Source organism: Heteronotia binoei, chromosome 9 (assembly GCF_032191835.1).
Source record: "Heteronotia binoei isolate CCM8104 ecotype False Entrance Well chromosome 9, APGP_CSIRO_Hbin_v1, whole genome shotgun sequence".
NCBI lineage: Eukaryota > Metazoa > Chordata > Lepidosauria > Squamata > Gekkonidae > Heteronotia > Heteronotia binoei.
In genome coordinates this window covers 6,048,858-6,062,983 of record NC_083231.1, presented here as the reverse complement: position 1 = coordinate 6,062,983, position 14,126 = coordinate 6,048,858, and the positions used below count along the sequence as shown (strand labels likewise).

At 42.0% G+C, this 14,126-nt stretch overlaps 1 protein-coding gene across 2 annotated transcripts in view; it reads right to left on the bottom strand.

Annotated features, from left to right (window-relative positions):
• CPEB2 (cytoplasmic polyadenylation element binding protein 2) overlaps positions 1-14,126 on the bottom strand; it is a 73,360-nt gene that overhangs the window by 36,001 nt on the left and 23,233 nt on the right. For both annotated transcript variants that reach the window (XM_060246180.1, XM_060246181.1), the window contains 2 exons: positions 8,237-8,327; positions 6,482-6,532 (listed from right to left, as the gene is read on the bottom strand). In XM_060246180.1, coding sequence (XP_060102163.1) covers positions 6,482-6,532; positions 8,237-8,327 — 142 coding nt within the window. The remainder of the gene's footprint in view (positions 1-6,481; positions 6,533-8,236; positions 8,328-14,126) is intronic.

Sequence of the window (14,126 nt, the reverse complement as noted above, 5' to 3'; positions counted from 1 at the left end):
GTAACTAAAAATCTGATAAGAATATTCACCTTTTTAAAAGGAAACCTCTACTTTGAGTAAAAGTATTCAAGATTTAACTAATATTGCTAGAATCTTCTGCCTATGGCATATTATTATCATGGCAAACATCGGGGAGAGGGGGGGGGGAGAATCAGTATTTAGATCAGCAGAAACTAAATTAAGAACATAAGAACATAAGAGAAGCCATGTTAGATCAGGCCAATGGCCCATCCAGTCCAACATTCTGTGTCACACAGCGGCCAAATATATATATATATATATATATATATATATATATATATATATATATATATATATATATATATATACACACACACACACACACACACACACACAAAAATTTGCCTGAATTTATTACACGTTCAAAATGTTACATTACATGGACACATTTGCAACATGTCCTGTGTTCCCAGTGGAACACTATGAACAAAGCTGCCTGTTTCACATGGTAAAGTCTGTAAAATAGAAAGCTCTTTCTGTGATACGACACAGAAGTCTGCTGTCCAAAGCAAAAAGTCCCACAAGAAATGCCTGAACCCTTGGAAGAAGAAAGTTTCTTATTCCTCTTGCCTGTCCGCCCACTGTGACAAGCCTGGTATGTAGCCTTAGCAGACGAATCAAATACAGCAACTGCCACAAGGAAGAGAGAAAGGAGGACAGTGGCAACTGCATTCTTACTGATATCAGAAACAATGTAATACTAAAAAATGAATAGAATGTACAATAATGATCGCAAACAAAAGTTCTGAAACACCGTAATTGCACAATCCTACATCAAAGGGCATTTGAACAGTATTTGGCAATTCTTTACTATACCATAAAGCAACAATTCTATGTCAAAAACTTTGTTTAAAGGATGGGTGTCAGAAAACCTAAGCAACACCATTCATTATTTCCAGTTACCCTGTTTCACACTTGTCCTTAGGCTCAAGAGCTCATTATACATGTTAGTTTTATTCTTCATTTAAATGGTTTGGGTGGCAGAATGGCTCTCTCTGCCTTGTGGGCCCTGCTCTGCTTCAGCCTTCGGAGGCACCAGTGGCCGTCCTGAGTCTCAGCCTGGCACCATGCCACTCTTCTGGCTCGCTCGACTCTGAGGGAGCTTCTTTCACCAAAAGGGCTGGCACTCCTAGCTTTCCTTTAAAGTCTCTGCCTAGTGACTGCATCTTCCACTACTCAGCAAATGGTTACCATGGGGGGGGGGGGGGGACTGCTTACCGCATGTGCACACTCCCAGGAAATAAGCAATCCCGCAACCAACCACTTCCCTTCCCTTGCTGCCCACTTTGAACAGCACGTTCAGGCAGCAGAGGTCTGTGGATCTGAAGAACCACTACCAGCATTCTCCTCTTTCTTATTCCACTCCTCTGACCTACAGGTCTAGAACAGCATTTATTAAACATAACTGGGAACATGAGGAAGAAAGAACCCAGAAGGAAGGAAGAATTCAGACCAGACAGGGCTAGTGCGTATGCTACAAAGACAACTGCTACCTTGTAAGTTGCCCCAACCTCTCACGGCCCAAACTAAAAATTTATCTGAAATGAATACATTTTCTACCCTTGAATCTGCTAATGATTTACAAAATTAGGATGTCTATTGAGAACCTGGTCCACTGTTGTGTATGTCAAGATCGACTAATAACGACTTGAGACTGGGGGATCATGGCCTAAGCAATAGGCCCTGTTAAAATCTTAAGGGATCCACTGCTACTAATGTTCTACCTTAGTTGCTCCCCTTCCCCCCTTTTCTTATTTTGATTTGTAACTGGGGTGAAGGAACTAGCCGGCACCTTCTCAGGGCCTGAGGTGGGAGGAAGCCTTGCATAAAAATTCAAGAGCAGGAAGTATCTAGTAGTTGTGTGTGAATGTTTCCTCCTGTAAACCCCCCCCCCCCCCCCGTAGGAATGTTTTGAAGTGTACCTTAAAACCCATGTATCACTGTATTGGTTTCATTCTTAGCAAGCTAGAGGCTTGCGCCAGAGTACCGGTTATCAATAAATGGGAACTTAGTATCAACTTTGACTCATTCTTGAATCCATCGGCTTGACAGTTGTGTCAAAGGTTTAAATCATTTCTGTCTTGCCTTATTACCCAGGAACAATCAAATAAAACAAGTCTCACAGATCCAACAGCTCCTGTACCACAGCTACAATATCTATTTAAGAATGGTATGTCCAATGAGTGGCCTTTAGAAACCAAAGAAGGGAATGCATTTAATCTTGCAAGCATAATTGCTCATACGTACTTCGGGACTGCTAAGCTGAATAAATACTTCAGAACTGTAAAGGATTCAGAACAGTAAATAATTCATTAAAAGGAAAATGTCCTCACTGCACAGCAACAGACTTTAGCAAGGAATACAAAGAAAAGGTGCAAAGATGCAGTCCTTCAGCCCTCAACTCTAAACAAGCCCCAGCTCAGGGGTGTCAAACTAATTTGTTATGAGGGCCAGTTCGGACATAAATGAGACCTTGTCCGGCCAGGCTGTGTTGGGCTGGGCCATGTGTGGACCTATTTATGATTATATAGCAGAGATATAAACTTTTAAAAGGACACAGACAAACATGATTAAAGGGTTTTTTGAAACTTAAAATAAAGCATGCTTTAAACATTAGCACTTGTTGGTCTTAAAGGCATTTTCTTTGTATTTCTCATATGGGATCCACAGAACTGGGCAAAGGAAGCTCTGGCTCTTTCTCTCCCCCCACCCCAGGGGACCAGGAGGCAGAGAAGCCTCAACCAATGGAGAAAATAGAGGTTTTGCTCTGTAGCTCCTGTGTGATTGAGGAAGCCTTGCAAAGCAAGCTGAGATGCAGAAGGAAGCAGGAGAGAGAGAAGGAAGCTCACAAGAGTCAGTTGCTTAGGGGCCTGATAGGAGCCCTCCAGGAGCCTGATTCAGCCCCCAGGTTGCAAGTTTGACACCCTTGCCCTAGCTGGTCTTATTCTAAAGTGTGCTCTCTTTTTTTCCATATAAAGGCTATACTTTAAACTATTGTGTTTACAGTGCTTAAATATTAATACAGTATTAACCAATGTCTGCCATAAATGTAAAACATCTATTACTTTCGTTGTCTCAGTATATTCTTGTAAAAATTCCAAAATTGGAAATCATATTGCTGTGAAGTCTGAACAGCTGTCAAAGTTATTCATTGGCTTTGTAATAAGGTATGCTCTTAAAGCTTAGACATTTCAGCATTCTGAAAGCTTCCCATTACCTTGAAGTCTTTGACCAGACAGCCCTTTGTCTGTTCCCTGCAACAATGGGAGCCATTGAGATGCAGGCCAGGGGTGAGAACTCCTTCCTCCAGATGAAATCAGCCAAAAATGGTTCCTTTCCCTCCATCCAAGCAGTTTTATTTCTTCTCTGCCCACAACAAAATTTCAATCCACTTCAGTGACTGTTTGCAAGTGAATTTTGCCATTTCACACAGTAAAACCCAGTTACAAAGTGAACTGAAAGTCTGTTATTTAGCATGTGTGAAAGCACCCATTGTGCTGTTTGCCTGCACTATTTAGGCATGTGGTTGCAAAGCCAACTACCATCATGTTCTTTGACACAGTGACTGGTAAATCCCATTCTATAGCCATCCTGTCTATATAAAAGTTGTTTCGGCTTGGCAAAACTGAGCTCCCTCTGATAGTGCTGCATCAACCTTTGGCCCATAAAACTATCAATCAAGAGAGCTTGCATGCTGTTGGCTGAGTCTGCTCCTCTCTCCCACCTGAGTGGATTTTGCTAGCCAGCCAAGCTGGTTCTGTCAGGGAAAGGCAACCAACCTTGATTCTGGCTGTTGCTGGCTCTCCCTACTCTCCCATTGGTTGAGCTGCCTGTTGCGCTGCTTTGCAGCAGAAAGTAAGAAACCCCTTCCCTCGATTGGCTGAGGGAGGAGGCAAAGAGCCAGAAAAAGCCTTCTCTTGATTGGCTGAGAGCTCCTCCCTCTCCTACTCTGGAAGGGAAACAGCCAGAGATTGGGAGGGGGAAGGGATGGTGTCCCCTGGCAGCACATCAGATAAAGGGAGGGAGGGACCAATGGACAGCAAGACAGAGAGAGAGACAGAGATTGCACTCCTGTGCTTAAGACCAACATTATTAGAGAGAGATTGTTGGTCTGTAAGGTATCACTAAAGGCCTCCGACAGAGAACTCACTGGGGCCAGTCTGCCCGTTCCAGGTTGGTGGGAAATTCTTGGAGATTCTGTGGTGGAGGACATGGGAGTTAGGGCTTCAGAGTGGGGTCTGCCAGACACAAATTCTTGCTGTCGAGTGATTTCGGACTAGTCACAGACTTTCAGCCTAACCTACCCTCACAGGGTTGTTGTGCAAATCAAGGGGAGAGAAAATGATGTAAGCTGCTTTGGTTTCCCTGCCCCCCCCCCCACTGTGGAGAAAGACTGTCCTTTTCCTATGTAGAGGCTGCAGGGAGAGGGAAGGTGATGGAAAGCTGAAGTCAGAGGGGCAAATAAAGGAAAGGAGATATGGTTGGCAACTCCAGGTTAGGAAATCCTGGAGATTTAAGGGGTGGAGCCTGGAGATAGTGGGGCCTGAGGAGGGATGGGACCTCAGACAGGTACAATGCCATTTCCTCCTGGGAAACCACTGTTGCCAATCTCCAAATGAGGGCTGAAGATCACTCAGAATCACAACTGCTCTCCAGATGGCAGAGATCAGCTCCCCTTGAGGGGGGGGGGAGTGAATGCCTTCACCTGGTGGGTGAGAAGACAGCAAGAGAGGGGAGGCATTCACCCAGAGCCTCTTTCTAGAATCCATAGTAATTTTTCTTCACAAAGGGCCTTATTCCTAGTTTAATACCATATTTCTTATGAGCTGAGTGTCTCAAAGAATGAATTCAAAGATGTTGAAGAAACAAGAAATGAAGCCACATTCAGAGGGCAATAATGTAAATTTGATCAGAAACACCTGCGCACTGTATTCGGTTAAGTTTCTTTTACGAATATTTACATGCATTTCTGCATCATGAACAAGATGGGAAAATGGTTCTACTTGCTCTCAGACTTCAGTCAAAAAGGGAACACTGCAGATATTTGTCTGCAACAGAACAGCAGCTCTATACTTGTCTGTTTCTATATTTAGGTCACTGCAAGCAGTCACCATTTTACAAGGACAAAAACAGGGTCAATGGTACTCACTAAATACTCCTTAGCCTTGTATGTATATCAAGTGTGGTGGGTATTGCAAAATCAAAACATCCACAATATAGTTTAAAATTATAATGTTTAAAGGCTATGTGATCTTTGCCATCAAGCAGCATTTAAAAAAAAAATCTTAGCTGAACACATCTGCTATTCTTCTCTAATGTCTTAACTCCAGTATCTCAGTGCTTCAGACTTAATTTTTTAAAAAATATCTGACTTATAAAATGTTTATTATGCTGGTATATATCGCTACAGGAGAAAATTTTCAATCATCAGCATTTTAAATGCACTGCATGAATTATAAGCTTTTCTAGTGGGGGGTCAGTAATTACGATGCGGTAAATGAGTTAAACTCTTTGTGAAAGATTTTTAACTTCCTTTAACGATGTAAACTACTTTGAATCCCATTTGAAAAAAAATCACACGTAGACTTAAAAATAAATAAAAGCACAAATGAATTTTAAAAACCAGATGAAAATTCCCTAACATGCATTAATATTTGCAACGAACAAGCGCTTTTGAGTAGGTCTGGCAGCCAAACATTATTTTTAGTCCCCACTTCCAACTCTCCATTCCAGCTGACTCCTTCCCCAGCCTTCTCCCACCATATGCCCTCATATGAATTCATATTGGTCATGTGAAGTTTTCCTTTCCAGCTCACCGGCACAAGAAGTTGAGCACAACAGATACAGGGCAGTTGTCAATATTTAAAAGAGGCTGGTAAAGCACTTGAACCTAAGGTGGCAAGAGAATGACCAAACACACACTCTGCCCATTCACACTACTATTACTAAAGCTCAGCCCCGAATAAAGAAAGAAAAACCTGCCTGCTAGGTCATCATCTTCGCTGACCAGTTTAGATATAACAGATTTAGATATTTTTTATTTGGTTGTGCATATTTCTGGAGGGTTGAGGTCTGCATCCTTCTCTATGCATAAATTCAAATATGCCTAAAGCTCAGTTAAACGATTTAGGAGAAGACAGCATTATAGAACAGGTTAATTTCTTCTAAGGCCACAGAATCAAGATCTGAGATTTTATATCCTGAATGAATTATCTGTCATTTTTCCTGCTACAAGCCATTGAGTTTTAAATAGGCACTACCTAGAGAAAACACATTAACAGAAGAGGAAAGCATATCTGAAAGACAGAAATAAAGTAAATGCAATGTGGCTTTAAAATACTGCTACTATTTAGAACTGGAAGATAATTGTGATTTTCTGAGTGAAACGGTATATTGTCGCAATAAACATGTGAAACTTGAACAGGATATAATTAAAAGCTGCTAAAAGACTACCTCTTACCATTTAACATTAGAAGATTGTCAGTCCCTGGATGTGGATAATTCAAACGACCTAGGAACAGATATACAGACAATTTAGCTATTCATAGTTTAGGAAGGAAAGGTACGAGACAAAAAAGTAACTACACTGAAATGTAACTACATCTAGAACTCTGCTTGGTCGATGCAAACCAGATAATTTTTCACTCCATGAGCAAATACTACCCCCTTGACCCAACTTAAAGTTGAAAGGAACAAAAAAGGAACTTCTTAACCTCAATTCTTTGGTCATAAGATCTGCAGTCTGCTCTGGGATCAACTCCAAGAGGATAAAAGGGCCTCTTTGTTTCAAGAAAGTCAGAAATAGTGCTAACTACTTCAGGACTTATTTTTCATTCTCAGTATGAAGACGACCATTGGATACTTACCATGAAGGGTCATTCTCCTCTAAGGAAAGGAGGACATCTTATAGTTGCTTAACTCAGTCACACCGGAAAATTTCAAATGGCTGAAAACCCACACACAGCATTTGAAGTTTCACTTCAAACTAAAAGCACTAACATTAACTTGCACCCGTAATTCCTACTGATCAAAAGAAGACTGGAAAGACCTTCAGAAATGTAAGGAATTATTCTTTGTCTTTAGAACATCAACAGCTGATAGTCCATTAGTTTTTTTTTTTTAAATACAGTTAAAAGTATCTGTCACTCAAACTAACACTATAATTATCTTGCCCCTCTGCTCAGCCTTCTACCCTTGCATCTTGCCCCAATCCAGCCTCAGAACAGGAGGGAGGCAATTCAGAGCTAGTTGTCCCTTGCATGCAGAAAAATGACTTCACCCTCTGCTTCCTCTCTGGTTTGACTGGCTATACCTTATTTGTGTATTTACAAATTTGAGGATGGACCACCATTCACTCCTCCACTTCCTTGTTCTTCCCATTCCATGATCCCATCCTCCCTCTATCAGGCCCTGATCCCCCCCCCCCATGGACCAGCTCTCACCCACTCTTGTCTCCACCCTTTGCCTCAGAGCCACAGAAATGAGGCTGGAGACTGGTGCATCCTTAGGGTGAGCCAGGCTCTGCTAAGGCTTTCCCCATGCTGCTGAAAAGCTCCTTACCTTGCCACTGCCAGCTGCTGTCACTGTTGCTGGCTGTGGGAACACTGTCACCACCCCTACACTTGAGGGGATGCTGGGTATCTCACTGCTAAGCAGTTCGCGCCCCCCCCAGCTCCTCACTGGCCACGTTCCCTGACTCCCTGCTGACCTTCAGGTAAGAGGCCAGCTGTTCACCGACATGAACTGCGATTTAGAATTCCTGTTTGTGAGAAGGAACAAACTCTAGTTTGCCCAGGCACCTATAATTGGACATAATGACTAATCTGCTTCACAAACCAGGATGCATTCAGCCATACCCTGTCTACAAGGAGGACTAGGAGGGACAAAGTGCACAACAAACAGGAAGACAAGCCGCATTCAGGCACATCAAAAGCAAATCTGTCTAGCACTTTAATATGACACACTATATTATGACACCATTGGGTTCTGCAATCTGTTTTTGAATTTAATTGGTCTTACTGATTGATGTATTTTTGCCCCTTGTTGTACATCACCTAGAGCCAGGATGGGGCGATTCATCAAGCATCATCAATAACAACAACAACAACAATAATATAATGTGGCTCAAGTCCAGCACTGACTCGATATATCCCATGATTTTTTTTTTTCCAGAACAAGAATACAGCAAAACAGAATGAGCTCCATACTAACATACCTTTAAGAGGATCATGCTCAGCTCTCATTATATCAATAAGAGAATTTTCCAACGAGTGCATGTTCAGACTGTCATACATTCGGTTTCGATCCTAGAAAAGAACAAATCCTGAGTATTAGAACTACAACTCTATAAAGACCAACAAGGAACTAATGTGTTTACATGAAAAGTTCCAACAGATCTTGCTTAGGAATGGATTATCATCTATTCTGCCAACATGTAATTGCAATATGTTAGAATATCCAGACAGGAATAGTCTCTCTCTCATACACACACACAATTATAATTTGGGAGGACTTTAAAGAACATACTGCCGTCAATCTCTGGAAAAATGCTTGATTGCCAACTTGTAAGAATAGTAAGAGTTGTTCAACAGTAGAATCAGCTACCAAGGGAGGTGATGAGCTCCCCCTCACTGGCAGTCTTTATGTAGTGGCTGGACAAACTCTTGTTAAGGGTGCTCTAGGTTCAGGGCTTTTTTTTTGGTAGCAGGAACTCCTTTGCATATTAGGCCACATACCCCTAATGTAGCCAATCCTCCAAGAGCTTACAGATGAAGAGTCAATTATCCAACATATATTTATATATCCATAACTGTATTGCTTTAAGAGCCCCGTGGCGCAGAGTGGTAAAGCTACAGTACTGCAGTCGGAGCTTTCTGCTCACGACCTGAGTTTGATCCCAGCGGTTCAGGTAGCCAGCTCCAGGTTGACTCTGCCTTCCATCCTTCTGAGGTTGGTAAAATAAATACCCAGCTTGCTGGGGGGGTGGGGTGTAGATGAATGGGGAAGGCAATGACAAACCACTCCGTAAAACAGGGGCGGGGAACCTTTTTTCTACCAAGGGCCATATGGATATTTATAACATCATTCGCGGGCCATAAAAAAATATCAACTTAAAAAACAGTGCTCCACAGAGGGAAAATGATTCAGGCCAGCAAAATTAATGCAAATAATTGTTTTTCTATTTGAAGTCATGTGGGGAGAGCCTAATTGGGTGCGCACACACACACACAGAGGGCCCATCGCCCTAGGCAAATGCACAGGTCCAACACTTTTTGGTAAAAAACCCCAGCAGGAACTCAGTAGCATATTAGATCACATCCCCTAATATTAGCATATTACGTCACACACTCATTAGCATATTAGCCTACACTATCTGGGATAATCAAGTGCAAACTGAACTGTGACAGTAACTTTTCCAGGCCCTGCAGCAATTCTGACTGGCCAGGCAGGCCCCAGGAAGGCTGCTGCACAGTACATCTGGGTCCTGTGATCTCTGTCTGGCCCTGGGGAGGCTACTGCACAATATGATCCTTGCTGCCCAGCCAGGCCCCATGGAGGCTGTCACATGGCTTGGTTCGGCCCAGCAATCCCCAACAGCCACACCAAGTGACCTCGAGGGCCGTATACGGCCCTTGGGATGGAGGTTCCCCAACCCTGCCATAAAAAGTCTGCCGTGAAAACGCTGTGAAAGCAACATCACCCCAGAGTCGAAAACGACTGGGGACTACCTTTACCTTTTCATTGTTTTAGGTGTTCCTAAAACAATTCATGCACATATATTTACAACTGTACTGACCCATGTATTACAATACCAGTATTCACTAGCCCTCAGATATATTCACTGCATTCTTTTAAGGTTTACAGAAAACAGAACTGTCAAGCATCGATATTTCTCAATAATCAAGCTTTGGTTCTTTAATCAAAAGTTGCTTTATTGTAAAACTCAATAGCTTGCCCAAGGATGGACTCCTTGGAAGTAATGACGTACATAGCATTGAATAGTAACTTATAGGCACACTTCAAACAGATAGGTTACAGATAACTTCAAAAGAACAACATAAAGAAGCAAATTGAGTTGAGGGTTCAAAGGCTACTCATTAGTACCTCTTTTATGACTCAGGAATGTCAGCTAATAAAAACATCTCCCTTTCTCACACATTCTCTGAGAACCGATAAGACCTGGCTGCGTGAATCTGGGGGAGAGGCACTCTACACCATTAACACAAGGTTACTCAAAACATCCTGGCTCCAGAGAGATTTATTATGCATCCTTTGGTAAGAAGGAGAAAACAGGAGGGGGGGAAGTAAGAGGGGGGTTCTGCTTTGTATCTAGCTTGTCTGCTAACCACCTTTAGAAATAGCATGCTTGACAAGAAATGGTAACAAAAGAGGCCACAGTAGAGGGCAAGCCAATGTAGGAAGCAAGGGCCTAATCTCATCTCCCTAGTAACAGAAGATAGGTACCAAGGAAAGATGTCTGCAAGGTGGAATGTGGCCTTGGGGAAGATTAACACCAGAGTCTGGGAACTAATTCAAAGACTTTTGAGCAGGAGAACATTAGGCGGGAGAAATGATGGGCCTACATTAACCTATAACCTATATATGGATTGTAACTTTTGTTTTATGCCAGTCTGGCAAAAAGTATTCTTGAATGAACATACTACAAGTGTTTGTTACCTGAGTCTTCATTAAAAGCTCCTTTTGCATTTACTTAAGATGCCTCGTGATAGATTCTGGGCAAAATCTTACAAATCTCCAGGGAGTGGCTATTACAGATAGTGGCTATAACAACTGAACTCCTGGCAACAGAGGTCAGTTCACCTTAAGAAAATGGCCACTATGGAGGACTGTATGGCATTATACCTCACTGAAGTCCCTTCCCTCCCCAAACCCCGGCCTCCTCAGCTCCCAAGCCGCCAGGTATTCCCCAGCCTAGAACTGGCAACCCTATGAAAGAGACAGTCAGGTATTTACATGGGATCCAAGAATGCATCTCATTTTCCACAGAACTCAAAAAGATCACAGGCAGCATGAAAGCTCAGTGTGCATGCACCACTAAAGATATCTGCCAGGGTCATCTATAATCTTAGGGTAGGAATGGAAGAAAGCCCTTCATTTTTATGTCTTTTGTGCAACAAATTTTAAAGATTCTTTGACAAGGCTGCTAATGTAGCTACTTGCAGGGGTATCACTCACCCAGTAAAAATATCTGAGCAGGTCTGCTATTACTGCATGCAGGTGAGGAAAATGGTTAGTAAAATCAGGAAATGTCTTTTCCCCCCAATCTTAGTCATTAATTTGCCAATTTTTTTTTTTAAAAATTCAGTAAGGTCAGTATTTCTTTGTTTTTGTGAATTCAATTTGTGTTTTTTTGTTTTTGTTACTGCATTTTGGGTGAAAGAAGAGCACAAGGAAAAATGCTTGTGGATGCAGTGCAGAAAACAGTTACGAAACAAAAGAGTTCATTAATGACCTTTTTTCAGCAAAAAAACTAAAGTAAAAGTAAAGTCTTATCCTACAGTAATTATGTTTCAGTCTCATGATTATTTTATGAATTATTTAAATATGTTTTGTTATTTATTATTTTTTAAATTTGATTTTTATACAGCCCATTCCCTGTAAACAGGGCTCAGGGTGGTGTACAACAATAAACAAACAATGATATAGGTTAAAACATCACAATTCCAATAAAATATCAGTGAAATTTGCTCGGATGGCAAAATTTCCAATTATGCTACCATCTTGGGGGGTGGGTGGGTTTGGTACCAGCCAGATGAATGCTGTCGCTGTCGTCAACTGAATACCTGGCAGAACATCTCTACTCTACATGCCCCGTGGAACTGCATCAAGTACCACAGGGGATGGATGTTCCTTAACTGAGAGTTCCACCAAGTTGGGGCCAGGGCACTAAAAGCCCTAGCCCTACTTGAGGACAGCTCTCAGGCCAGGGACCACAAGCAGGTTCTTAACAGCTGAGCATAATGCCCTTTAGGGAACATACCAGGAGAGGTGGTCCCAAAGATACGTGGTTCCAGACAATTATGAACCTTAAAGGTAAACACCCAAACCTTGAACCTGATCCAGTGCTCACCCAGTGCAGCTCACACAGCACAGGTAAAATGTGTGCTGTTTGCTAGGTCCCCGTATGGACCCATGTCGCTGCATTCTGTACCAGATGGAATTTCTGGGTCAGTCTCAAGGGCAGGCCCATGTAGAGCAAGTTACAGCAGTCCAATCTGGAGGTGACCATTGCATGAATTACTGTGGCTAGGTCAGGGCGGGGTGAGCAGATATGGAAAGCACATTTAACGGCCCATCATTCTTCCTTCCCGTTCAAAAGTCTTTGAATTAGTTCCCAGACTCCAGTGTTACTCCTCTCCAAGGTCGCATTCCAGCTTACAGACATCTTTAGTTGGTACTTGTCTTCCTTTACCAGGGAGATGAGATGAGATTAGGTCAGTGCTTCCCACATTTGCTCACCCTCCACTGTGGCCTCTTTTGTTACCAATGCTACTCTACATAAAACTTTAAAAGAATACAATGAATATATGTGAGGGTTAGTGGATACTGATATTGTAATACATGGGTTAGTACAGTCATGAATAAACAGGTTTATGTACATGTATAAACACATAACACAATATAGTTATAAATATATGCATATGCATGAATACTGGATAACTGATTACTCATCAGCAATGACAACAATATTAGGGAACTCAAGAGACAGTTTCTGAACTACAAGTTAGAGACAAATTCTTCTCAGGGACTTGTACCTGTCAAAGAGTTTGGGTGTGATTCTGGACGCCTCCTCATCAATGGAGGCCCAGAGCACAAATGTTGCCAGACTGGCATTTTTCCAGCTATGCCAGGTCAGGCAACTGGCCTCCTACTTGTCCCACCCTGACCTAGCCTAGACATCCCACCATGGCCTCCAACCTTTCAGCCAAAACTGATGGAGCGATATGCAACCAGCCACCTATCAACAGATACAGCATACTGATGACATCACAGCCTGAAACGGCTTTGTTGTTTTGTTATCTGCGGTATGTGATTATTTTTAAAAGGGAAATTTTTTTTGGCCTTAAATTTTGTATAATAATGAAAACCCTGTCTTATCTTAATAAAAATAGTGGGGTTTTCCCAAATAAAAAAGTGTGCAATGGCTGGCTATGGCGATGGTGGAGGCTAGACAAAGATAATTTTTAATGAAGTCCAAGTTTTACTTTAATTGGCTGAAGTTAAATTGTTCAGTAATTTGTCAGTTTTTGGTCAGATTTTGTTTTGATTTTGGAATTTTGACCAGTAAAATCAGTAATTTTGACTATTTCCCACCCCATTACTGGCAAAGTCTATCGGGCACAAAATTACTGAAATGCAGTAGCAAAAATTATCACTGTTCACAAACTCCAGCTTCAGTATCCAAAGGGCACAATATATATATACCAGGGGTGGCCAACGGTAGCTCTCCAGATGTTTTTTGCCTACAACTCCCATCAGCCCCAGCCAGCATGGCCAATGGCTGGGGCTGATGGGAGTTGTAGGCAAAAAACATCTGGAGAGCTACCGCTGGCAACCCGATATATACCATTCCCATAATCTAGAATGGATTAGATGACACTCTACACTCAATATGATGAGACTGCATGCATACTATGAAGAACAATGAAAACTAGCTTGCCTTGCTAAGGTATACCTTAACCTCCACCTCCAGCTCTGACTCAAAGAATTTTTGCTAAAGGCTACACAAAATCCAGAATGATTTGTACCAGGGATCAAAACACGGAAAGATGAAGAAGTGCCCTCAAAAAACAGGCCAATCTGATTTTCTCTTGTACATGGGATTGTTACTACACCAAAGACCAATCAGGAAATTCTTATTACCATGTGTTAAAACTCACCTCAGCAACTGATAAGGCAAGTAAATTAAGAAGATCAGTGTGTGGAATCTGAACATTGATCAAGTCAGCAAAGAGAAGGCTGCTATTTACAATAATATATGCTTGGTAAAATTTTGTACTGATACAGCCTAGGAGGGGATCTTAGCTCGCATATATTACTTCCCCACTCTCTCAACTTAAACAGCTCCTCCAATTTGTTGTTGG